This window comes from Phalacrocorax carbo, chromosome 3 (genome assembly GCF_963921805.1).
Source record: "Phalacrocorax carbo chromosome 3, bPhaCar2.1, whole genome shotgun sequence".
Lineage (NCBI taxonomy): Eukaryota > Metazoa > Chordata > Aves > Suliformes > Phalacrocoracidae > Phalacrocorax > Phalacrocorax carbo.
Genome location: NC_087515.1, coordinates 65,087,276 through 65,115,091, shown reverse-complemented (window position 1 = coordinate 65,115,091; position 27,816 = coordinate 65,087,276). Strand labels below are relative to the sequence as shown.

General features: G+C 41.3%; 1 protein-coding gene across 2 annotated transcripts; it reads right to left on the bottom strand.

The window, feature by feature from the left end:
* Positions 1-925: 925 nt before the first annotated feature.
* IFNGR1 (interferon gamma receptor 1) lies at positions 926-27,385 on the bottom strand. 2 transcript variants are annotated; one of them, XR_010372195.1, is made up of 8 exons: positions 27,019-27,217; positions 16,678-16,792; positions 16,092-16,264; positions 14,461-14,621; positions 13,582-13,759; positions 12,391-12,506; positions 4,337-5,938; positions 926-3,625 (listed from the first exon to the last, which is right to left on the bottom strand). XR_010372195.1 is itself a non-coding variant. In XM_064447185.1 (7 exons), the coding sequence occupies exons 1-7, from the start codon at positions 27,095-27,097 to the stop codon at positions 5,444-5,446; spliced, it is 1,317 nt and encodes a 438-aa protein (XP_064303255.1). In that variant the 5' UTR covers positions 27,098-27,385; the 3' UTR covers positions 926-5,443. The 2 variants fall into 2 exon arrangements, 1 of the variants encoding a protein (XP_064303255.1); XM_064447185.1 differs by having other exon boundaries at positions 926-5,938; positions 27,019-27,385.
* Between the last annotated feature and the right edge of the window lie 431 nt (positions 27,386-27,816).

The following is a 27,816-nucleotide window of genomic DNA, read 5'->3' as shown; positions in this document are numbered from 1 at the left end:
ATAATGCTCAAGCATACACTATAAACATAACGTGAACTGTGCAAGCTTTAAAAGCAGATTCAGTCTTCCATACAAAGCTAACAGTAAGAAAAAGGCAAGCACTCACATTTGCCTTCTGAAACTTTTAATTCAATATAAAGATTAAAATTTACAATATTTACAAGTACTTTAGTTACGAATTTCGGGCAAGAGCCAAAGTATGCTCAGCAGGCCCATTGCGAATAATTAAGGTTCTGAAGTCAGGAAGACTTGCATTAGACATTAGAAATCAGTTCCTGGGGGTAAAGAACTCCTCGAATAAATTGCCCAATGGGATTGTGGAGTCTTTAGACAAATGCGTAGGAGGAACGATGCAGTTTGGGGGAGAATAATGAACCCCAGACCTCCGGAGGTCCCACCCAGCCCAATGATTGCATCCATTTAGAGAATATAGAAAGTGTATTAATAAACAAAGGCTTCATAGTTAAAGGACTGGCTTTTAAAAGCCACACTAAAGAAATCTATGCAGGTTACTTACAAAATAAGATGAAAGATGCTTTGTGTTTGCTTTGTAGTTTTGGGGTTTTAAGACATGCTGAAACTATTAATTCGAACCAAGTACAATAGCTCTTATTTATTAATACTAAACTGTTTACATGGCACCACTTCAGAGCCACCAGTTATTTCTAGCCTTGAGAAAAACAGCTCTTCTCATGGAAGCTTCTTTTCCTGTAATCTTAACTATTGAAGGACTACACACAAATATGCATGTCTGTTCTAAGCAACTGGGACACTACAAGATGTCTTGTTCGCACAGACGTCAGTTTATTTGACAAGTATTTTGGTTAAACCCCACCAGCCTGTAACTGAGCACCACACAGCTGCTCGCTCACTCCCCCTGGTGGGATGGGGGAGAGAAAAAAGTAAAAGTGAGAAAACTCGTGGGTTGAGATAAATACAGTTTAATAGATAAAGTAAAAGCCGCGCACACAAGCAAAGCAAGAACAAGGAATTCGTTCACTGCTTCCCATCGACAGGCAGGAGTTCAGCCATCTCCAGGAAAGCAGGGCTCCATCACACATCATGGTTAATTGGGAAGACAAACGCCATCACTCTGAACATCCCTCCCTTCCTCCTACTTTTTCCAGCTTTATGTGCTGAGCATGACGCCATATGGTGTGGGATATCCCTTTGGTCAGCTGTCCCAGCTGTGCCCCCTCCCAGCTTCTTGTGCACCCCCAGCCTGCTCGCTGGTGGGGTGGGGTGAGAGGCAGAAAAGGCCTTGGCTCTGTGTAAGCACTGCTCAGCAGTAACGAAAACATCTCTGTATTATCAACACTGTTTCCAGCACAAAACCAAAACACAGCCCCACGCTAGCTGCTATAAAGAAAATTAACTCTTTCCCAGCCAAAACCAGCACAAGAAGGATTTTTTTAAACTGCATTACTGATTTTTGTGGAAAAAGCATAAAAGCTGGACATTTGATGCTTCTGTGCCAGCATGCATCATTGCCACAATACTTCTGTTAATTGCAGATCTGACAACAAAAAGCAAGCTACATGCAAAAGTGACAACTAAAGAAGTTCTTAGAAATGTTGTCATGTATTAAGGCAAAGTTTTGTGATGCAATTTCTCTTACACAGAATATAATGTTTTGGAGTCTTATATTCCATCAACCCCCCAGTCATCTTTAGGAGACAGGAAGGGAGGAGTGCTGAGCAGCCACCACAAGGGCAGCTCTAGCAGCTTGAAGTGGTGAAACTTTCTACATGTGTCATACTGGACAGCTGGTATGTCTGTAACTGCATGAATACTAAATGATTTTGAACCTGTAAATGTTAGGCACTGATATCCTGTGTCAAGGTGCTACGCATGGCCACCCAGAAACTTAAGCAAACTACTTCTGCACCGTAAGATGATTAACTATTAAACTCACTTAGTAGTTAAGTGAAAATGCATAGATAAATACTACCTGACAGCTTCCAAACCATATGGCTCAGATACATGATACTACAGAACTGCAAAAGCAAGGCTAACTAGCTGCAGCTAGTAAGGCATTTCGATGTTCCCTGCCCCAAGAAGTCCTCACGCTGCAGGCTGCTGAACTGTATCCTAGCAGAAATACCATCATGCACTTGCTAGTAGTGGTGTTGAGAGCACCTAAAACCAGGGCAACTGCTGGAAACAAGACTGGGGGAAATAGAGCTTACTGTCCTAAGGAGCACATTTTCGTCTCACTGTGGACTCAAATTTTCAGCTAGTCACAGCTAATAAAAGTATCTGGTGCTTTACACACCCTTAGAGTTCTTTCTTTCACAATTATAAAACTTCCAACTTGGCTTGAGCAATTTAAACATCTAAACTATCCCTGTGCTACTGGCTTCTTGTTAAGTACACAGCACACAGAAGACACATCTGCAGGGAGGGTGATAGTTCAGTGTATTTGTGATTTACTTTTGTAATTACCGTTCATACATTTTCATTAAACATACATTTAACCTTGGGATAGTTACAAGAAGTCAGCTGTGAGCATATACACACACATGTTGTATGGCACAAAGCACTCACACTCCTATGTTTGATTTTCAGCTTACAGAATAACGGTGCCTTTCCATTACATGTAACTAACCACCGTGCCAGATTTTTCCCCATATGCTCACAATATATTTCTGTGTCACTTCTGATCGATCTTGACATCCTTGTCCTTAATTACATCCTAGCACCTGGATGGTTCCTTTTACTCACATTGGGCTCCATGCGACTTGAAAGATTCAGGACAACATACAATGTAGTAGTATTGCAGGGGGGAAGAGAAAAGAATCTGAGACAGCCACCTGGTTTTAAAAATGCATCTATCTGCCCTCACACAGGCAAAAAATATAATTCCTCTTCCAAGTAAGGCAGCAAAGGAAAACCTTCCAGAACAAAAACCACTTACTGATCTCTTATTAATTTAAGAGGCTGAGTCTTAGTTAATGACTTTCCTAGCAGCATGAAGGGTTTCAACATCCACCAGTACAAATGTAAATCTAAGACTTCCAACAAATTACATACTTCTGACAGAATAGTTCTGAGGCAGATATACCAAATGGAATGACTACCATGGCTAATTCCTGATTGTCTTGGGGAACAGCAACACTTTTTGTGACAAAACTGATGGAAGGAAAACAAGGTACCAGTTGCTACTGCCCAGAGTATTTAATCTTCTTGCAAAGAAGAGAGCTACTCAGCAAATTTCTGATCAGGAACTTCTTCCCCCCCAAAAGAAAGCTAACCTCACAGTTTCTAACATCCTCTTTCTCCCATCTGAGCCAAGTTTAAGTTAAACATTTACCTGACATTTATGAAGTCCCCAGGTACTTACTGGAGTTCACATTACGAAGGAACCTACAAAGCCTGAAAGTCATATCAAGTTCAAGGTCTGTGCAAGATGCAGCTGCTCAGCTCCTTAGTAGACAGACTGCTAGAAGCATGTTTCAGTGGTGAACCATATTATTAACTGAAAAGTCAGGTTAGTTGAAGTTTCAAGTGCAAGTTAATTCCAATTTTCAAAGCCTTCTTGTAACACCAAGTGAATTCATCTCTGCACTTCTGCAATGGAGATATCTACACACCAGAGGATCCTCAGCAATAAGCCACCAGCATTCTAGGAAATCAACCCAGAACATGACATTGAAAAAGTTTCTAGGGGGTCTTACTACATTTGAACATAATGCTAACACGTAGTGAAATCTTTCTAGTTGGGCTTTCCATTACACCATAACTACAAAATTCCTGTTTGATTTGGCTTTTCCTAAAACTATCAAAACCCTGCTAACAGGTTTCTGTGAGTACAGAAGGGAAAAGTAGCTCTTGTCTTTAAATCTTTGGGAATTTATTATGCACCACTGTGGATAATGTCTGGCATCTGCAGGAACAGAACCAGTCCAGAAACTGCTGTATAAACTAACTTTATCTTAGGAATACTCATGCCACTAAGAAACTTAAGGGCAGAGTACTATGATACTGGTTTTCCTTTAAAACCATCTGCTATAACATGCAAATATTTCCAATGATTCTAAAAAAAAAAATCTTTTAAAACAAAGACTTATATTTTGTACAAATACAACACCTTGTGTCTGTAAAACACCATTTTTTTCTGAACTAAGCTTCATTAAGAACTCTTGTAAACATTTCCAACAAACAGAAAATACCCATCAAATCTTGACTACAGGGAAATAACTGGATCACAGGCATCAGACTTAAAGTTTTTAAATATAAAAAATAAACTACTCATCCTTCAGTTTTCAAAATTACAATCTCATACTACAAATTCAGAGGGCTGTCAGATGACAATAATTAACGAACTACAACTTACCACACTACTTTTCCATTGTCTTGAGAGGTGTTTTTAGAGGGAGGTAATTTGGTGTAGTTCCTGAGTTATGCCATAGAAAGGGGGAAAAATGGTAGTCATTTTCAACCTGCTACAAAATATACTTGGAAGAAAGTACTGTTGATTCTATTTAAAAAAATCATATAGTTCTAAGAATTAGGATAAAAATGCTCTGGACAAACGCAGGCTTTAAAATTTTGAAAACGTTTTCTAAAGAATTTGTGCAACCATCCATTACTCACATTTTCTTCTTTCCAATGACAATCAACCAACATGCTAATACAGGAGTTATTTAGAATGCGACATAGTTTAACAACGTATCTACGTGATCCAAGCCATGCAGCTATACACAAATAACAGCTTTTTAAAAATAGCTTTTTTTTTAGTCACAGGACTTGTTACAAAGAAGAAAGTCTATCATTTAACTCACTGAATGTACAAAGTAACAGTCCTGGAAGTACATAATTTTAGTTGCAGAAAAGACTATAAGTAATTGGTTCTTGGCAATGAAATAAAATTCTTAAGATATACAGGAAAGGGTTATAGGCATATTCTTACTTAAAAGAAATAGTAGGATTTTATTTAATACAAAAATACTCTTCAAGAGAAAAAGACAAGCAAAGAATACCTCCAAAAAAGGCAAACATTCTTGAATATTTCTTGCACATCTCTATCATAACTAAGTGAAGGATGACAAATACTATGGTCATCGAATTAATTTTGAAAAGGATTTGAAACAGAAAATAATGATACAGCTGCTGTTTTATACTCCTTTATGAAGTCTGTTCTCCATAGAGTACTGATAAAAAAACCAGAGTGCTGTTTCAAATAGGAAATGGTGAGTTATGTCACATACGCAAGCACTTCTAGAAGCGATTGCTATCAAATTTCCCTCTACTTCTTATGCTGTTCTCAGGCACTACTTTCAGTACAGTGGGATCCTGAAATGGGACGAAGTTGTGTACTGGTTACTCTGGTTGGATCAGAACAAGTACAACTCATAGATGCTCATAATATAACCCAGACTTCCCATAATCTTCAGTAATGCGGTTCTTCCTGAGTTGTAGTTAGACGCTTCAGCTGTCCTGGTTAGTCAGTCAGTCTGTAAGCAATCACAGGCTGTTCTTCACCAACGTCTATCAACATATCTAATGGCACATGAGGCTTGTCATAACCAGAAAACTTGAGACCGCTGCTTTGAATGACTGTTTGTTGTATTTCTGTAGCAGAAACCTCTGGACCTGAAGAATTACTGCATATATCCATTTGGCCACTGTCTGAAATGGAATAACTCTCTTTTACTTTGCAGTTCTGTTCATCACCAGAAGATACCTCCTCTGTGCTTTCCTGCACAGACACCTCTTCTGCTTTGGCTGGTGCCACCGGGGGAGGAACCAAAGATGCTCCTTCACTGGAATTCTCAGGACTAGCAATGTCTTCTTTTGGCTCTACCTCCAGCGAGGTTACTTCAGCATTTGCTGGTGATGCTGACTGGCCCGGCATGATGCTTACTATAGATGTGTATTTTGCCTCCGATTTTGATTCTACAATGTTGTCTGTGTTCAGGTTTCTTATCACACTGACCTTAAATGGGGGGAAAAAAAAAATAAAATCACTTTTAGTTCCATATAATCTACTAACCTATTGGCTTTATCATCTGTCAAAGTTTAGATGTAAAAACAAAAGATACAAAATACAAACCATTACAACCAGTCCCAACAGAAATTAGCAAAATTAGAATCTGGCAAGGTCATTAGCCTCTGTCTATGACTTCAACTATTTCATTAACACTGTTATGCAAGCTTTCAAAAATGCTTTCTATATGCAAACACGTTTGCAAAGACCAAATCCATTTCATGCTACCCACTGTACTTTAAGTCATTTGAAGTTTGCAATGTAGAAGAAAACAGCGAAGGAAGAAGAGGCTGTAATACTCCAACTAGCTGGGGAAACCTTTCATACATTATCACTAATGAGTGTAACTTGCAATGACTGTAAAATTTTGTGGCTACTGTCTTAACTGGGAGGGAAGCGAACTTTGGGAAGAGATCTTTAAAGTGACATGAGAACCTCTATGCATACCCAGGAGTCACATCTAAGCTGAAGCCTTCCTAGTTATTTCTCCTGTGTCACTAAGCTCTCCCTCAATGCTGCAAGAAGCCTTAATGTTTGTCTTTGAAATCCCTCTACAGGAAAAGCATATTAATTCTTTCAATGGCCAGGCTCCAGCTTGTTTCAAATGATTATGACATGCCTTCAGGCTGTTTAGATTCTTTTTTTTTCAAAAGGTGTTTTCAAGAATGGGTATGGAAAACAAAATAGGGTAAATTTTCAGCTGTACGATGGTGTTCCCTAAAGGTAACAGAAAGCACAGGGAGAAAGGGTTACTCAATTAATAGCGTCCTTTTCCAAATTTCATAATTCACTTCATGTGTGTCACAGACTATCAAGTACTATAGATAAGCTAATTTCTTAAAATGTACGCAATCACTGGTTTTTTGAGATACTTTGTAAAAAAATAATCTGACTGAAAATACAGGTTGAGGCAAATCTGGAAGAAAGGGAAGTAGGCAGGAAGAAAAAAAGGGGAGGAAAATAACGTCTAAGAAAAGCTACTAATAGCCAAAAAGGATCTCCCAGTCTGTATTAGTGTAAGGACTGAGAGCGCCATCAAAACCAGATGATCAAATCTGACTGTGCTTTTCAAGAATCTTCCCTGATCAGAAGGTTGTGAGGCTGTATCTTTACGTTCATACCTTCAGTGTGCTGGCTTCATTAGAACTTGCCTTTATCTCTCACTGCAGCCCCATACCTATTCCCTCGATTGCCCTGTTATCTGTTGATGGTTCTGTGGTTTATGCTGGATCAATGAAACTACTGGAGTTTAAAAACAACACAAAAAACCCCAACCAACCAACACCACCACAAAGCAAACAAACACTCCCCGGAGAGCAGTTATTTGTAATCTAAGTGGGTTTTGCAAACAGCTGTGTTAACACCATCAAGGTGAGGCGAGAACCCCTTCGGAATCAAGGGCTGTCACTGGAAAACTAGTAAAGAAATACATTAAGGTGGCTCCTGACACTGAGAATATACCACACTACAACCGAGCTGCCATTCAGCCATCATTCTCTCTGGATGTTAATTTTCTGTTATGCAGAAACAGTCAGAATAATATATAATTAATATTCAGAGTAATTTCCATGAGCATGTATGGAAACCACCTGTTCATAAGAAGCAGATGCTTAAAACATAGTTGCAGAAACCAGAATACAATAAATAACACGTAGATACTGAAAGTGATATGAACAGCTGGTAGGATTAATGCACCTTTTGAAAATCTGTTTCTACAGATACATGAGAAAATATTGGATACTTATGCTCCACTGACACTGACCTCAAAAAGACGAGCATATGTAGGGTTTTTTTGGGATAGCAATAATCTGACTCAATAGTCACACAGTAAGTGACAAGAGAAGATAATTCTCTGTGTAAACTGGAATACTTGAGGAATGTGAACGACACCAAAATGCTACAGAAACTATGGCTGAAAGCTGCATTTACAGCTTCCCATCTCTCCCCATGCCAGTACATGCTGTACTAAAGTTAAAACCAAAAACCAAGGAGTTCTTGTTTCTGTCCTTTTAGGATTTTCACATGGCTCTAAAAATCATAGTCCTAAAACGTGTTAAGGGAACGCCTTGTACTCTACACAGGTTCTGCATTTCACCGTGCCAGCCGACAATGCTTAGAGGTAGACCCTGAAGATAAAATAAGTACTCTCCATACAACTACATCCAAGACTTTTTTCCTCAAAAAGAAAACCCGTTTTTCTCTTGGTGAGTTTTTGACCAAAGCAAGATGGTGTACAAACACTCCTATTCCCATCCATGAAAGAAGAAAGCCATCAGAAGGAAAAAACCCTTGCGGGTTTCCTGGTACCAAAGGTTCTTTAAGAGTCACTGAGTCATGACTACAAGACAATTTAGTTATTGATGCAGTTATTTCTAGCTTCAAAGAGAAGAATCACAACTTACCACACTAACTGGAATACCATTCAAAGCATCAAGAAACAAGGGTAATTAAGATATGGTTGCTCTTTGAAGAAAATTATTTACCATAGGTAAGTTAATATTTTAATTCCATGCACATTATCTAATACTAGCAAATGGAGAGCCAGTGAGTTTAAGCTGGATGTCAGCAGTACTTCCTGCCATGTGCAGGTGCTCAGATATCTTCCTGTCTCCAATGAGAGCACCTGAGCTTTCAGGTCTTTCACTGTCTCAACAGACTAGGGAGATACACCAGTGGAAGCCAGGGTCAAGGATACATATAAATAACATATCCCAAGGAATCTGTAGCAGTTAAGGTAATCAACAATTTCTTTCTTATCTTTCTTTTCTATGGGCCTGTCTACCTATGAACTTCCAGTAATTTTCAGGTGCACATTTTCTGGAGACGAATTTGGGAAGTCCATTTCAAATCTTATGAGGACCTTGACAAAACCTGCATGGCCTTTGCATGGTTCCACAACAAATTAATGCTGGGTAAATGTATAGATAGGAGACTATGTTACTGCCCTATAGAAAAATCCTCAGAAAAGGTCTCTGAAGCAGCATCTCTCTTGTAAGATGACAATTATTTTTGACAAATACCAGTCAAAATTTACAGGAACAACTACAATTTCTCCAATCAAAAAATGTATGTTGTATAACCAAAAAAAGCCAGAGTCACAAAGAAAATTACTGTTTCATAAATATCCATAAGTGTTCTACAAATATATAGATAGAACACAGCCTTGTCGTTCCTGTCAGGCTCAGGAAAAGCATCAGCAGATAGCAGAAAATTTGACTTAAGTATGAGCTAAAAATGAAAGTTGATGCTTTTCAATAAGTCTTTATCTTATAGAGTGGGTGGTTTCTGCCTACTAAAATATTTGCCACCATTTAAAGAAAAGAGGCACTGAAAAAAGAGACAGTGAAGTTAAAGCAGAGGGAGATGCCCACAGCATATCAGTAAATTAAGGCCACGCTCCTTTTAAAGTGGATAAGCCCTTATTACAAATCTTAAAACAAAAATCCAGTATAGGACAAATTGGAATGACTAAAGACGGTGGGTAGAAGGAGATGGCCTCCTGAAATACTTCTTGTGAATAGTAGGATTTCTTACAAAAATTGTCTTGTAATCCTACTTTTTTGTGGGGATCCTAATATGAAAAAGGATGTTTAAAACATTGAAATTAACATTTTCTCTAATGAAGGTAATAATTCAATGCCCATATTGAAAGACAGTTGTACTGTGGAAGGAGAACCTGTACATGACTGACATGTTATTCTTGGGAGTCAAACACAGCATAAAAGTTCTTGAGATGTAAATGACAATGGATTTTTTTTCTTTCTTTGGGTATATAAGACTCTCGGGAAATGCAGGTGCTTGATGGTTACTCTTTCTTATTTTTCCTTCTGTTGGAGAATTCCAACTTGCTGAAAGTCAGTCAAATGATGTTTTAGCATCTACTTAATGCCGCCTGGAAGCAGATCACTGGAAGGCAGCAGTCCAAAGGTAGGACATCTTGCCTAGCCTTTTAACACATGGAAGAACTCCCTAGACGTTTTGATTTCAGACAAGCTGAGGTAAAGCGCAATGGTCATAATCTGTATACAAAGAAAAGTCTAGTATACATTCAAAGGTCAGTGACAAGCTCCCACCTCCAAGAAGTCTACAGAGATAACTTGCTACCATTAAACTTACTGTTCATACTATTTACATTACTTAATCATTACTTTAAGTTATTAATTGTAAAAATAATCAATAATTAATCCTAAATTACTAGTTATTCATTTTACAGCCCCACAATATTCATATCACCTGCACTGAAACTATCTTCAAGAGCTCTGCAATTTATATTTGTCACTAGAGAATTCAATGGAAATGGACAGAATCACAGAATATCCTGAGCTGGAAGGGACCCACAAGGACCATAGAGTCCATCTCCTGACTCCACTCAGGGCAACCTAGAAGTTAAACCATACATCTAAGAGCATGGTCCAAATGCTCTTGAACATTGACAGGCTCAGAGTCATGACCACTTCCCTGGGGAACTTGTCTCAGTGCTTGACCACCCAGGTAATGATCTTTATAGTTAGAGGTTTCATTCAGCTCATTAGCAGCAAAGGATGATGTGGAATGTGAACCAGGCTGTGGTACATGGGAACCTAAATAACATACAGCATAAAATATAGCAGAAAATAACATATAGCCCAGTAAATTGAGAATATAGGCACACAAATAAGTTCTTACAAGGTGAGCTAAAGTATGAACTTGGAGCACGCCATCAGAAAGCTCACAGGAGTTAAGAAGCACACGTTCTCTCTGTGATATTCTTTTTCCTGATCCCTTAGATGCTATTCCCAGTGCTATTGGGAAGCCAGAGTAACTATGGATCCATTGAGCATAGCACTGTCATTCTGGGGGAGCTGTCTTTTGCTGTAATGAATGGTCTTCACAAAGTGTGTGTATGTAGGACATAATGTTATGTATTCAGTCAGCTACATACTGGTGTGAAGACAAAAAAAAATCTCCAGTGTCTCACTTTTTTTACAGTACGTTTTGATATTGGGGTCTAGCTGCAGATTCTGCCAGGCTTCTCCCATCTGATTTTTTTTTTAAAGTTTACAGTGTGAATAGCTCTCTCTGAACTAGTCACATGGCTCCGTCACAGCTAATGGCAAGAAACAGGCATTTTTGAGAGTGTTTTGTCTGACCAGAAGTGCATATTATTTTATAATGAGATGAATCCTCTTGTGCTGCACATGTTGATGGACTAGATTACTGCTTGCTACAAAAAGACCTAGCTAGCATCACTGGCTCAGATATCTCCATTTAGCCAGACCAATCTTGCTTCCTAATATTCTATTCCAAAGAAAGTAGGCTCCAGGGGTATCTTGGACATTAAGCTACCACTGCACTATGCAGGGGTCACTTTAAAGGGTCATGAAATTGAAGAACATAGAACTGAAATCGTTGCCTCTTTTCTCTAGAAATCTTATGAGACTTCCTGCATCCAGTGAGAAGATACACTCTTGATATGATTACCATTTAACAGCCTCACATGGCAGTTCTTGAAAGCTCTTTCAAATGCTGCTGATTGATCAGTTGCTTGGACTAATGAGACATCAGGAGGACATTACAACAGTACTTGCCAGATACTCCGCTCTTGCCTGATGTGAAAGCAAGGAGTGCTGCTGCTCCTCTTTAAGGAACATCCACTCTGTTCCCTAAGGACAGCTACATGGAGCTGTTAAGGTAGAGCAGCTGCTGATCTCTGCCCTGTGACTGCTCAGTGTGAGAACAGATTTCCCTCTTCCTACAGCACTATTACTTCCCAGTTCCCCTTACTGTGCCATCATGTTAACAACATTGTAGCACTTAACAGTATCACAATATTGTCATGTAATGAAGGAATCTCACAGGTGTCCAGGCACACGACAAGAGGAAATGGGCATAAACTGAATCACATGGAATTTTATCTGAATGTAAGAAAGCAATTTTTACTGTAAGGGTGGTTAAACACTGGAATAGGTTGCCCAGGGTGGTTGCGTAGTCCCCTTCCTTGGAGGTATTCGAAACCCAACTGGACAAAGTCCTGTGCAGTCTGCTCTCACTGATGCTGCTTGAGCAAAAGGGTTGGACTAGACAGTCTCAGAAAGTCTCTCCTAACCTCAGTGATTCTGTGTCTCTGCTACTAGAAGGAATACAAGCCTGTCTATGTACACACACAGAGTTTTTAATAACTAAGTTCTCAAACTAGACCAACTACTGCTATTTCAGTTAAAAAGAGACTGAAGTCTAGCTGTAAAACAAATACAAGGCATCTGGTTGCAGAGGCTGTCAGAATATTAAAACTGGTATAAATCCTAAACATCTATGAGACCATGGGCAGGGGACAGGGGAAAAGGCCATAAAAATGCCATAGTTATAAAAGTTACCTAGCTGGATATTACAAATCTGATGCAGGTAAGAAGCCTGAAACTTACCAAAGACTTAGGCAGCTTTATGTTCTTCTTCCTTAGTTTCTTGCAGCCGCAACATACTGTCAAAATTAGGCTCATGCTCAGAATAACAGCAGACAGAATGATGATATCTTGTGTGCCTAAGAAGTTAAAGAGCAAAATCTCTTAGAAGTTTGGAAAAATATACAGCAGTGATTTTTTAATTAGAATAATTTCAGAAACTGCAATAGCTCAGAATGCTTAGCTGTAATGTGTGAATTTGTCAATTTATCATCATCTTTCACTCAAGAAAACAATTTATAAAGCATTATATCAGTTAAAAATTAAAATGACAGAAAATATTCGATTTATATAAACACAATAGTGTTTTTGTAGAGGTAAACAAATTTTATAACTCATTTTTTGTTCCTTACAGATGACAGATGGAAATGAACAGATATGTATGTTTTCAACATGATAGCATATTAACTGACATAATAATTATACATAGTCTATGTACAATAAAGCTAAAGTGTGAAATCTTCCAAAACATAGAACTGTTAACTATTGCTAGTAAGATTCCAGTAGTCTCATTCCTCTGGTTGTCCTCCCCCTCAATCATACCACTCTTCCTCTGTGTAAAAGAAAGAGCACAACTGCTCCGATCAATTTTATCTCTTTTCTCTAGTGAGGTTTTGGGCCATAATGAAGTAACATTAAAAATTCTGTAAAAGATTATGAGAGATAAGGAGTTGGGTCACTGGCTGCCTTTGTCCCCTTTAATTAGAAGATGTCAATACCTCAATTTTATGATCACAAGTTTATAGTTGCTTCTAACTCAAGAAAGTCTATATACATTTTCCTCAGTGATGAGACTGAGCAAAATGCCATTTGTTAGAACAGAGTCAATGCTTCTGAAAACAATATAACTTGGTGAATGATTCATCTGTCATGTTAATTACACCAATGTTCAGGTGCAATGGAAACTGGTTCTATAACACCAGTGAAACAGGAAAAGTACCCCAAAAAAAAATTCAGGGTTACTTGGAAATAATACATGATCTTTAGAACCGGGAAAGTGTATTTGGAACATAATGACTGTGTTTTCCCTTTTTTTCATATTCTCCCATAGGCATCCAAGTCATCCCATAGCTACATCAGAGCTCGAATACTTAGCTAGAGCAGACCTCTGGTCAGACTCAGTATGTTCTTACTACTGTTTTAGAATCCTCTTACTCAGTGTCTGCTTGAGTGGAACACGAACGCATCTTTCTTCTGATGGGGCACCGATCATCAGACCGTCATACAACCTTCCCTGTGCTGAAACACAGTAAGTGGAACCTTCAGCAGGAATTGGGATGTTGAGGCTACATTTATACTGTGTACAGTTTTCTTCATGGAACTCTTCTTTACTCTGCAAAAAATGAAAGTCACATTACATCATTTGACTCAGTACAACAATATTACAGTACTTTCCAACACTTCCAAAAATGTGAAAACACTACTAGATGTGACTCCTACATTGTCTATATGCCTTGCAAAAGCTGTGTGAACTTCAGCTATCAGCTTACAAGTTACCTTAAGATGTCATATTCGATCAGACCGTAGTGCTTTCAGCTAAAATTTGTGCTGTTCAGAGTCTAGGTTCACATTCCTAATTCACTTACAAAACTTGTTTTTTGGATGCATGTGAAAAGGTAACTGTAAACAAAAATACCTACTATCATTTCCCTCACATTCACCCTCCATGATTGCCAAATAAAGTGGTATCGATATCTTGAAATGTAATCTTGAATGAAAGGGGCACAAGTAAAATAACCAATGTTTTAGCATGTATGTGGAAACAATAGCGTGGGATCAAGTAACTATCTTGTGTTCAGCTAATGCAACCTTATTTTTGTTGTAAGACGTCGATTTGGACAACTGAAGTTCAGACCTTCCAGTCATATATCTCACCGCAACTCACTTGACATTTTAGGGCTTCAGTAGTCCTGTGTTATGTTCAACTGTTTTCTTGGTACCTGTTGGCTCTGTGTGTCATAGGAGTGAACCCCTTGTTCATGCGTTCAAGGCAAATAAGTATTTTTAATTTGAAGTTTTCATTTTGGAACTTACCTTATTTTTAGTGTCCCAAAAAGTCACCAAGTACATGGAATCTGAAAAAGTGCCTTCAATCCCAGGAAAAAGCTCCACAGATGGGAATGCAGGATGGTAAATATCAACCACAATTTTATCACCTTGCCTTAAGAGATTCAGTTCTGGAGGTCCTATTTTTCCTGTAACACATTGCACCTTTGCTATTAGGCCAAAGCTTTTAACATAAAATATGCTGTTTATAGTAAGCTTTCCAAAATTCAGAGATTTGAGAAGAATCACACATTTATTTGAATGCTGTTAATATTGTACAACTTAGAAGCAACAGAGGTGTTTGGATACATTCATGAATCTGCTTCTAAAACAGAAACTGAGATAATCTGTGCAGAATTCCACTGCTAAGCAATCCAACTTTCCTATACATGTAAGGCCATAAAAATTCAGCTTGCTGACAACAGAAAAAACTAACAAAGCAATTAAACATATATATGTGAATGAGAACAGAACACAAAATACTGCTGACTAGATCCCACCATAAATCATGCTCAGCTAAAAACAATACTGTACTGAAACAAAGGCTATCTGAAAACCTAAACAAATCTCATCCTGAGCAACAGTACTTCAGAAGCCTGATTTCCCATGGCAGTGGCCTATGTGAATTTTTCATGTCTAATGATCTGACTGAATATTATGAGTTTCTTTTTCAATGGGAAAAGAATTTTGTCTCTCTCCTCCATACATGGCTATCAATTTTCTGCAAACTATCAAACTCAGTATTGTTACCACGACCTCTGTTGCTTTGAAAAAACACTAGAAACCTGTCACTGATTTCAGGTCATGGGAATGGTGAGTGGGGAGGGAATCATAGCATAAAACAGAGACTCTACTTCCTCAGCTCCAACAATGCTGAAATCCAGCTCTATCTATAGCACAGCCCAAGCCAGGGAGAATCTCATGGGTAATGTCATGCCTGAAAGTTACACGTTGAGAAGGAAGCAAGTCCTAAAGGAAGTCTCTCAGTCTTTCCTCACTCTCTTGTGTCTGCTTTGCACTGCCCATGCAATGCTGGGGCCTGCCCCACAGTTTTGGACAGGCTGGCCTGGGGTCTAGACACACAATTTACTGTTACAATACTGATGTGAAAAAACGCTGATTTCTTCCCAAAGTAGCCCAAAGGATTTACATGAAGAATGAGTCACTGCTAGTTATCTGGCTACAGGGGACTCCCACACCTTCCAGATAGTATCTAGATACCTGAAGCTGTCAGTACATGGGATTAGTGTCAAGCAAGGCATCACCAGCCACCCGAATACTGCTTCAATGATGCCTGAAGGTCCACAGCTCCAAGTGGCTGTTTCCTAACCTAAACTGGTATTTGGGGCACCAGGCAGAATGTGGGAAGGAAGCACAGAGTACACCATCAGCATCATTTCTTCTTGCCTTTAGAAGTTTTGAAAAAAATATGCAGATACCACAGTGACTGGGCTAGACAGTCCCTACAGAAGCAGAACTACAGAACTACTGAACAACCATCATGCTTCATTTCATCCTGGCCTCCTGACTTTATGGTATTCCCAAATGAGACACAGTAATACAGCAAAAAGGATAATTAACTTTTTAAATTACAGGGTTTAGCTTATGATGGAACTTACCATGCTTTTGCAAAATAAACTCCTTTGTCTCAACATACTCAGACTGTTGTGACCCAACAACAGCTTTAACTCGAAGCCAGTGAGAGGAAAAAGGATCGTTTATTTCCCTTGAGACATCACAAAAATAAGCTGAAGTGTTCACACAAGTTGAGATGATCTTATAATAACCTAATCTGTAAAACAGATCAAGTAATAGTTAACACAATTTCGATTGCACAATATTGTACAGTACACTGCCTGTGACAAAATATCTGTGAGGGTGACTGACCACTGGAAGGGCTTGCCCAGGGAGGTTGTGGAGTCTTCATCCCTAGAGGTATTTAAAAGCCATCTGGACATGGTCCTGGGCAACCAGGTCTAGGTGACCCTACCTGAGCAGGGGGGTTGGACCAGATGACCTCCAGAGGTCCCTGCCAACCTCAACCATCTTGTTGTTTGACAAACTTTACCTTAATTTACTTAGGCAACCTTCACCCTACATGACTTCACCACATAGAAAAAAAAAAGTGTTTACCATGGACGGATTGCTTTTATATGCTTCTAGAGAATATCAGGTACAAGAAATGACAAAAGAATAAGAACTTACGTGTAAGGTTTGATTTCCACAATAAAACGAGAAGTTTCAGGCATAGGTGGGTACTTCCACCTCAAGAAAGTTTCGAAATTTTTGGATGTTACTACAACATGCGTTGGTGAAGGCACTAGAAAAAACAGAACAATTGCACTTTGATAAACAGACCTAGTCAAACCTAAGAACAGCCAGATAGATTTTAAATTATTTGCAAAAGGTAACATGCTAGAAGTGACTGGAAAAATTAGACAGAACAATTGCAAATACTTCCCCCCAAATAGACTAGTTTGTCACCAGTACAAACAGATATGAGCCCTGAAAGCTGATTTATTATTCTCTCCTACAGAGACAGCTTTCTTCCTCTCTGCAACCCAGAACCTCAGATAACCCATGCCCACTGAAAGCAAGTCCATCAGATAGCCCATATCAGGCTCATAAGCTGTGATGATTATACCCCTATGTTGGTATTATACAGATATACCAGCAAGACAGATAGTATGAATTTACTGAAGTTAGAGGAGATTAGCCCAGCTCCTGTAGATTTCTCTTGCTCTTCAGAAACTGAATTGGGATTCGGGGATGGAGAAGGCAGAAGAGGGGAGAGAGGATACCAAAGCTGCAGCATGAGGGTCTGTGCTCCAAGGGAGTCCTACTGCATCCTATTGTCTCTTGGCTCAGCCTTGCCAGAAGACAACAGGCCTGCTGAGGAAAGCTTGGATTCAGCGTGAATTTGAGACAATGCCATTTTTACCACTCTAGCAGTATTTTTAGAAAGCTGTGATGATAACAAACTATTAACATTTGCAAGGGATTTGAAAACTGAAGCTGTAATGTAGTTCCATATACAGGAAAGCATTTGAAGTACATTTAGTAAAAAATATCAGAGGTAATGTAGTAAGCAATACAAAAATAAAAAGCAGCATTGATAGTTTCCTCACACAGCAAGCTTCTGTTCTAAGCACCAACATTGACAGTGATATCAGGGAGTAGCTCCAGGGGAAGGAAAACTACATGATCTTGTAACTACTGAAGACTCTTGCATGGCATTCAGGAGGAGGAAAAAAGGAAGGTCAGTCAGCTGATTTTAACTGTTACTTCTTAGCTTCTCAATGCCTGTTTTGGCATCCTTAACATTCTCTTAATATAGCTTCTGTGAAACATTGACAGGAAACTCATATTTGACCTGCTCTACACTGCTGCTTGTTCACAAAGCAAGTACTCCAAATTCACTCTGTGATACTCTGAGGGAAAGTAAACAATTTTCACATCTTGAGAACAAGACCACAAAGATAACACTCCACAGAAAGTAATACAGAGGCTGAGATATGCTATTAACCACAAAGATTTGATACACGTTGCATACATCACTCTGCAACTGGTGCTGTGGTTTAGTTATGTTTTAATATGTACAAAAGGGGTATTTCAGTTATTGGAAAAAAGGAACCCAATCATCACATTCTAAACCACAAGAAAATAAAAAGGTGACAAGCTGACAGAAGAGGTGTCAAAACACAATATTACTTCAAGTACTTAGTTTTAAGGCACAGTGTAATAAGTCTTACAGAATTTTACTTTTATGTACTATTATACAAATAAAACTATGCTTAACAAAAGAGTGGAAAATTAAATCCCAGAACATATTTGAACTACCAGTAAAAGCTACATGGCTTTTAATTATGCAATTATAGAATCATTAAGGTTGGAAAAGAGCTCTAGGATCATCAGGTCCAACCATCAACCCAACACCATCATGCCTCCTAAACCATGTCTCAAAGTGCCATGTCTATCTGTTTTTCTGAACGCCTCCAGGGATGGCAACTCCACCACCTCTCTGGGCAGCCTGTGCCAATGCCTGACTACTCCTTCAGTGAAGAAATTTCCCTTAATATCCAATCTAAACATCCCCTGGCCTGACTTGAGGCCTCTTCCTGTTGTCCTATCTCTTGTTACTTAGGAGAAGGGACCAACACCCACCTCACTACAACCTCCTTTCAGGTAGTTGTAGAGAGCGATAAGGTCTCCCCTCAGCCCCCTCTTCTCCAGGCTAAACAGCCCCAGTTCCCTCAACCTCTCTTCACAAGACCTGCTCTCCAGACCCTTCACCAGCTTCGCTGCCCTTCTCTGGACACGCTTCAGCAACTCAGTGGCCTTCTTGTAGTGAGGGGCCCAAAACTGAATACAGTATTCAAGGTGCGGCCTCACCAGTGCTGAGTACAGGGGCACGATCACTTCCCTCCTCCTGCTGGCCACACTATTCCTGATACAAGCCAGGATGCTGTTGGCCTTCTTGGCTGCTGGCTTATGATAGTCACACCTTCTGAGGTCTTTGCCACCAATATGGCTGCAATAGTTAGTCTGGATTGTTTGTATATGAATAAATATTAACATTTCTGAGTTATGTGTGTTGGTTATAACCTGATACAGGTAGGACTTTGCTGAGATAAACTGTGTGGTTGCACTCCCATGTCTGTTCTCTATTAGGAGCTCAACTTCTTAATCACCCTGTGATCACGCCTGTGTTTGTTTTTACCCTCCCCTTACTCCTACCTTTGCTTTCCAACATTCCAGTTCTTTATCTCCTGAAAATCCAGGCATGCTTAATTTCTTTTAGTACTCTTTAAAAAAAAAAATGTAAATCTGACAGAGTTACATTTGCCTTTTATTCCTTTATTCTCTGAACACAGAGCTGTTCTCTGAAGTTCCTCTTATGTTGTTCCAGAATGCACGTAGTATATATTGTGTATATCCAGGTTCCTCAAGCGGTCATGAACCTGATCTTCCCTTACAGTGCGAGAAGCTTTATCCCCCTGGTCTCCATCCTGCAGCCCATCGGCTTGGGAGAGGTGAGGAGAGAGGTTACCAGTGAAGACTGAGGCATAAAAGTTGCTGAGTACCTCAGCCTTCAACTTGTCTGTTGATACTACATCTCTATTCTTGTTCATAAGGCAGGGTACGTTTTCTTTACCTTTCCTTTTCCGGTTGACAAAACCCCTCAGAGCATTCTTCTGGACATATTGTCCAACTCTGAGAGGAGCAGAACTGGCTCACAGCAAGGCTCAAAAGCTTGTAGTCAATGGGGCTACATCTGGGTGGCAACTGGTCACCAGTGGTGTTCCTCAGGGCTCAGTTCTAAGGCCTGTTCTATTCAATGTTTTTACCAGTGATCTAGATGCATTAGCACCATTAAGCAAATTTTATGATGATCCTAAACTGGGAAATGCTGTTGACTCTCTGAAGGCACAAGAGGCCTTGCAGAGGGATCTAGACAGATTGTAGCATTGGGCAATGATTAACAGGATAAATTTAACAAGTCCAAATGCCATGTTCTGCACTTGGGATGGAGTAATACTGGGCACAAGTATAAACTGGGAGGGGAGTGGCACAGGAATGTAGTACTCTGAAGTACTTCCAAATGCTGTGCAACCAACTAGAACTAAAAAGAATCTACCAAGTCACTCCTCCGCAGCTCCATGAAAGACTACTCAACCTAATTCTTGGCTCTTCCATCCAGGGATGATTTTTAACATGCTTCAGCTGCAAGACTACAATGAACTAGTAGAAAATGAGCTTTCCTCATGAAAAGACAACTTTCTTCACAAACTATACCACCATATAAACCACCTTACCAGCCACCAGGAATGTCACCACTAACATATCAAGACTTCTGATGGCACTACAGGTTGGCCTTGATCGCTTACAGGAGTTTACACATACAATCAGCTTATCCTTTTCATCCTCACCTTTAAGAACTTTGCTTTCAGTGATCAAGTTAGTCAAGCACTATCTCCCCGTCTGATCTTTCACTCTATATCCTCAAGACAGACCTAAAGGATACCTTTCAGCATGAGCTGAGAAGCTAAAAGTCATCACCCTACTTACAAACAAAAGCCACTAAAGGAATAGGTTTATAGCACACCTCTTCTCACCTCATTAACCTCCCTATGTTTCACAGGCCAAGAATTATCCCCCTCTCTTTTCAGAAGGGATGACACCTTATTACCCCTTGTACCACTTCCCTCATTCTCTACAGGCACCAGCCATCTGGTCTCTCAAGGGGTCTAATGGATACATAGTAATACATCAATACTGGCTGACAGAAAGACAACAGCCATGTCAGCAAGAACAATTATTTTTTTTTTTTACAGAAACGCAGAAATTGGATTACATGCATTCTGGAACAACATAAGAGGAACTTCAGAGAACAGCTCTGTGTTCAGAGAATAAAGGAATAAAAGGCAAATGTAACTCTGTCAGATTTACATTTTTTTTTTTAAAGAGTACTAAAAGAAATTAAGCATGCCTGGATTTTCAGGAGATAAAGAACTGGAATGTTGGAAAGCAAAGGTAGGAGTAAGGGGAGGGTAAAAACAAACACAGGCGTGATCACAGGGTGATTAAGAAGTTGAGCTCCTAATAGAGAACAGACATGGGAGTGCAACCACACAGTTTATCTCAGCAAAGTCCTACCTGTATCAGGTTATAACCAACACACATAACTCAGAAATGTTAATATTTATTCATATACAAACAATCCAGACTAACTATTGCAGCCATATTGGTGGCAAAGACCTCAGAAGGTGTGACTATCATAAGCCAGCAGCCAAGAAGGCCAACAGCATCCTGGCTTGTATCAGGAATAGTGTGGCCAGCAGGAGGAGGGAAGTGATCGTGCCCCTGTACTCGGCACTGGTGAGGCCGCACCTTGAATACTGTATTCAGTTTTGGGCCCCTCACTACAAGAAGGCCACTGAGTTGCTGAAGCGTGTCCAGAGAAGGGCAGCGAAGCTGGTGAAGGGTCTGGAGAGCAGGTCTTGTGAAGAGAGGTTGAGGGAACTGGGGCTGTTTAGCCTGGAGAAGAGGGGGCTGAGGGGAGACCTTATCGCTCTCTACAACTACCTGAAAGGAGGTTGTAGTGAGGTGGGTGTTGGTCCCTTCTCCTAAGTAACAAGAGATAGGACAACAGGAAGAGGCCTCAAGTCAGGCCAGGGGATGTTTAGATTGGATATTAAGGGAAATTTCTTCACTGAAGGAGTAGTCAGGCATTGGCACAGGCTGCCCAGAGAGGTGGTGGAGTTGCCATCCCTGGAGGCGTTCAAAAAAATGTAAAGACAAGGCACTTCAGGGTGTGGTTCAGGAGACATGGGTTGATGGTTGGACCTGATGATCCTAGAGCTCTTTTCCAACCTTAATGATTCTGTATATAATCAAATATCCTTTCAATGTGCAATTATCTTAACTAATGCATTTAAGTTTTGGAGACAATTATATCTTCAGCAAACTTGCATAGCGGACAGGAAGGAAATACATGTGGGAGGAAATTAAAAACCAAATGCCATCAAAAGACTTTTGTTTTACTGCAAATATCAGCTGCTCGGTTTCAGGCTGCTAAGAAATAAGGGGTGGGTTGGTGTTTTTTGTTTGTTTAGTTGGGTTTTTTTCCAAAGTGACAGGAACAAGCGTACCTAGTTGCACCTTCTAAGACTAAGATAGATAACTGACAGAACTAATCCACTAGTTGCACACAATATATGTTATAGTTCTGCTTCAAAAGCATCTATCAAACCAGAAAATGCTTTCTTGTATCTGCAAGACAAGTCTAACTTGTCTTGTTCTGTACATGCAGTTCCCCAAGACAAAACCATCACACCGCACGTCTTTCACAAACCTCAGCAGGGTCAGACACGTGCAAACTGAGAAAGGCTTCTACATCAGCTTGAAAGTAAACTGTCTGGTTCACTATATAAATGCTCCTGAATAATACTACCTATGGAAAGCACTCACAAAATAGAATTTTGAAGCAGCCATATATTCAATAAAATCTATTTTTAAAGCATATACAGAAGGACTTTTTTTTATTGTGTATGAAGATATCCCACCTGTTCGCTGAACCTCAGCAATGCATCAACCAACAGCAAAAATTAAATCAATGAACTGGAGAACGGGACATTTCAGAGACACAAAAATGAGACAGCTTTTAAACTGATGTTTATATGTTGTGCAACACCAAAGTTCCTTCTGTCATTCTGGCAGAGGCCACTAGGCCAACATTACTGTATACACAGAGGCATTTGTCACCACTGGTCATGCAAGCAGAATTTAACTGTAAGTGCAATAATGCAGATTACATTGTGGAGTCATCAGGCTACAATGTACTGTACAGCTATCTGAGACAAGAGCGACTTAAAGAACCAGAGATCACTCAAGTTACGTGTGCCTATTAAACACCATTTAGGCACTGAAACACAGACTGAAAGCACAGATTGAAAGCTTAAAAAGACAAACTGAGAAAACAAGTAAAGACATCTTTTAAGTCTGCTCCTTTATTTGGATTTCCATGAAAACAAACAAATCCTTATAACCCAAGTGTACATCATAGGAAAACAGTTTTAAGCCAATAGGCCAAGAAGGACAATAGTTTGAACTTTGCTGTGGATTCATGCCAAGTGGGTAACATCATCTAGCCTATTAAAAGACAGACAGATACAATCCTAACAAATCAGTCCCTTCTGGGCCCGAGTGGGAAAACGGTGTGCCTTCCCTATGCCAGTCCTGTGCTCCATCTGAGCTCATTTATCTACTTCAACTGCATCCAGGAAGGGTAGCAGCTTTGGGGACTTCACAAGCATAAAAAAGTGATTCCCCTTAGCTTTCACCACCACTGAAGGAGAAGGGAAACAAGATCAGATGAACCTGCACTACCCAAGAATGCTTCTGCAGGGTTCTGCAGGAAAACACAATGGAAGAAACCCAAAAGGTGTAATAAAGGCAGCTTGTAGCCTGGAAAATGGATTCAGAGTAGCAAGTCTGGGCTAACGGCAAAAAATAGCATGCAAAAATGCTTTAGCCTGTTTCTGAAAGCTGTATTTCTTTACAGAACAGACATCTTTGATCAATTAGAGCCTTACTTCAAACTGTTCTGAATCAAACAAAATTGGCCTATATTAATGAAGAGTACAGCCATCTGGGGTCTAGAAGAGCGCTAGGAGCACTGCCCAGAACTGCAGGACAGAATTTCAGCAGGCAGAGGACGTTGCTCAGCACAGGCTGCAAGAGCACCAAGCACATGCCATGGGGACACAGGGGGCTCTGTCCACTGCCGCATTCCCTTTCAGGGTAGCACACCTGGTTTGGCATGCATCCATCTCTACTATGCAATTCTGACACGCCAGGCACTAAACAGCCCAGTTCCTGCTCTTGTCAGACTGCTGGAGGGAAGACTGCCTGTAGACTGGGGCTTTGGTGGGAAGCTCAACAGACTGGCAAACACCAAGCAGCAAGGTGCTGAAGAATTTTGTTCCTGGTACCTGCCCAGCCTTCTTCTAAGTGGCAGCAGCCACATAGCATACATGGATTGTCAGAAGTTCTCAAAAGATCTCAAGTACAAAAAGGGAACCACATTCAATTTACAAATGAAGGGAGTATGAAGACGGAGTAAAATTTAAAGCTACTAGTTTTTAAATATCTAGTAAAATGTACTTAAATTATTTCACAGGAATCAGGAATAAACACTATACACAGTGTTTAGTGCATTTTACAGCTTCTATTTACAACAGGTTTATTTCCTCCAGGCTCAGAGGTTCAATACTGTTCCACAGAGCTCTTAAAACTGTTGCTGATGATAAAAATCTCCACAAGGTGGTATGCTGTACTGAGAGGAGAGACAGACCTAGATCACCATCTTAAAACACCCGCAGTAAGTCACACAAGATGGACATTTTAAATACTGCTGTAACAGTAGAAGCTAAATATTGTGTTATCTTTTATTACTATTCTTCCCTTTTGTTATAGCTAAGAAGTCATTATAATAGACATGTAAATACAGAACTTTCTATCATCTAATTTGTTTTTGTTTGCAGCTGGACAGAACTGCTGTCACTGCTAAAAATCTGAACCATAAAAGAACAAATCAAGACCACCAAGATCATCACACACAACAGGAAGTCAGCAAAAATGAAGTATGCACATTGCCTTGGTAATCTGGCTTTCAATATGCAAGAAGCACATGAACTGCTATCACAGTCTCCAAATCTTCTACTTCTACTGTAATCTTCACCAGGGACCTCCTCTTTCAGGATACTTAAATGCAGACTGAGCATTTCTACCAGGTGCCCAGCTCCATTGATGAGTCATAGACCTATCTATGCAGACATGTTAAGCACCCAGCTGTGGGAAACTGATATTCAGCTATTCAGGCATCTGCCATTGTCTGTCTTTTCTAAGGAAAACTGTGCCCTACAACAGAAGATGAAGATGGCTGGGCATTTTCCCATTACACACTCAGCCCTTGAGGTATGTATTACACTACTGGCACACTGAAAGCCCTATTTTCTTAAGAACTTGAGAAAAAAAAAAAATCACTCTATCCTGCCAAAGAAAAGAATCATAAACATGCTTTAGAATTCCCCTTCTACTTTCATCCTTCCACTGTAAGCCAGCATGCCTGCTTGCATCAATGTAACAATGAAGTAAGAACATGGCATTAGTTCATCGTTACAGATAACACCAGCATTTTTCATTCAGCTAATACACAGCAATATCTATTAGAATTCCCTTTATCATGTTTTTGTTCACTAAAAACCTAAGTTTTTGCTTAAACAATGAAGTCTCTGAAGGGTATGGTTATAGGGCCTGTGGCCAACCTGAGTGCCAGACAGCAGGAAAACTCTACTTGTTTTCAAAACCTAACTCAGAAGTATATTCTGCTCCTTTCATCTGAGGGTTTGCTGCACTTGCATACAGAAAAACGAGCTTTTCGCTTCTAGGCAGCCTGCCATACATCAGCTACATCACAGCGTTTTTCTGTAGTCTTACACCAAGGTAGCTGTTGTGCTGGACTAGGCTGGATTATGGCAGATTTGTTTTACAAGAAGTGATTTACTAGTATTGTGTTTTTACCTTAAAATTGCTTAATGCAATGTAAAAGTAACGCATTCTATTAGCAATAAAAGCACAGCCTCAAAACAGGTGAAGTCAGACCTCAAAAGACAGTATTTAATATATCAAACATCCTTACTGCTAAAGGGGGGGGGGGGGGGCGAAGTTCCCTGCAAGGTTTACTGGTTGACAATCAGCCACCAAACTGGATACTCAGGGTGTAAACTACCAAGGGAGAAGTCAGCAGGCAGATTACTATTTTTACTGCTCCTAGTCCCCAGCAGGTGAACCTAAGCAGTCTTCCAAAGTTCCATACGGTGTGGACCACCCTCAGGGGCAACCAAGTTCAGTCACTCCACCTGGGCATGGATCTAAACTGCATGAAGTCCCATCTGCAGAATCCAAGAAGCCTGGGGACATAATCAGCATTTCTGCGACCCACTGCAAGCAGCATTTTAGGTAAATGGACCTTGCTTTGTGGGTAAAACTCAGGAGACTACTGCTCATTTATCTAATGTGTAGGCGTGCTTCCTATTTTACGCCCTTCATGGAAGGGCTTGACACGCAACGCCCTGTGTACAGCTCTCAATAGTGCTAAAAATTAAATGCATATTCTCTTTTGACCTGAGCTATCAGGCAGAAATCTCCAGTTCCAGTTTGAAGTGACACTTTTAAACCAGACTGATTATTTCTTTCATCATTCACTTGCAACGACTCTGCCCAAACGAAGACAAAACTCCGCTCGTTGCTGGCAGGCCACCCTTCCTCGCCCTCAGCGCTCGGCTGAAAGGTGTCCCCACACCTGTGGTCAAGGCAGCGATCCTGATGCCTTGTTCGGACTCCCAGGTCTCGCACTCCCTATCTTTGCTGTGAAATTCCCAGCCTCTCCACTTTTTTGGACAGGCATACATTTATAAAGCACGGTGAGGCAGGCCTGTGCTACGCGCACCTACTCTTGCTTTACGTGACAAAGGGCACGAACACCTGAAGTGAGAGCTGCTACCAGCCGCCTTACCCTAGGGGCCTGCAACCATTTGTTACGGGCACCACAAAGTCAGAGGCTAAGCCTGCAACAACATCGAGGCAGAGGAGAGGTTTCAATACGCAGGGACGGTGCTGTGTTACCAGAACTGACCTCCATGCCGTTACGTCGTTTCCACGGCAAAGCTTAACCTCGCCCCAAAGAGAGAGCTCAGCCGGTATCGGCTCGCCCTGGTGGGACAACGCGGCCCAGTCCCCGGCGACGGGGGTCGCTGAAGCCGAACAAAGCGGGACTCCGCTCCCCGCCGCCGCCCGGCCGCTCGCTCTCGGGCCGGCAAGGCCAGGCACGGCCAGGCACGACAGGGCGGGCACCGCCGCTTCCCCGCGCCAGGGAGGCGGGGAATGGGGGCCCCACGGCGGCGCTCGGTCACGAAGGGCTCCGGGCCCGCGCTGCCGCCCGGCCCACACCGTCCCGTCCCGCCCCACCCCGGGGCCCGTTACCTGCGGACGGCTGCTCCCCGGGGGAGGCCGCGCTCCGGCGGGGCGCCGCCAGCGCCAGGAGGGCCAGCAGCACCCACATGGCGCCCGAGGCGGCGGTGGCTGGGGGCCGCCCGGCCCGTTCTCCCTCGGCTCGGCTGGGCTCCGCGGCGGCGCCTGCGCGCTGCGCTCCCCGCCGGCACGGCCGGGAAGGGGCGGGCGGTGCGGGGGCGGGCGGCGGCGGGGCCCTGTGACTGCCGGGCAGCGCCGCGCCGCACCTCGCCGGGGCCGGGGCGGGGCGGCCTGAGGGGCGCCGCGGGCGGGGCGGCCTGCGGCCTGGCGGCGGCCGTCCTGGCTGTGGTGGTCGTGTCGGTCTCCGCGATGCCCGGCTTTGTTAATTGCGTGTTTTAAGTGCCGGTGTTGTGTCACACCTGTTGGCCCCAGCCGCTGAAAAAGCATTCTCCTCCTCCTCGTCACGTCGGGTCTTAGGTTGTCTCCCCCTTTCTTAAAACACAAAGCATTCACCCAGTGGAGTTTTTCAGAAACAGTGCTTTCAATTCATACACGCAGAGGAATCCTGATTTATGCCGGGAGATTCTATTCTTTCCTGCAAATAACCTAAATTTATATGTGCTTCAAAAAATTAAATTAATTGCTGCCAAGAGATTGCAGCTTTTCCCACCCTCCTGATCCTGTGTCCCTCATCCAGTGTCCCAATGCCAGATAATTCTGCACCTTAGCCGTTCAACCCCAAGGCCACCCTGGGCCAGATGAGGAGGACACAGAAGAAACGTCTTCTGTTACACACCTCCCCAGCTGTAA

Bases quoted from the DNA above. Each gene is read 5' to 3' on its own strand.
- IFNGR1 (XM_064447185.1), bottom strand. From the start codon at position 27,097: ATGTGGGTGCTGCTGGCCCTCCTGGCGCTGGCGGCGCCCCGCCGGAGC. The intron at 16,265-16,677 runs GTAAGTTCTTAT...TCTGTTTTACAG, and splicing joins GTGGAAATCAAACCTTACAC to ATTAGGTTATTATAAGATCA. The intron at 12,507-13,581 runs GTAAGAGGATTC...TTAACTTCTTAG, and splicing joins TCCACTCAAGCAGACACTGA to GCACACAAGATATCATCATT.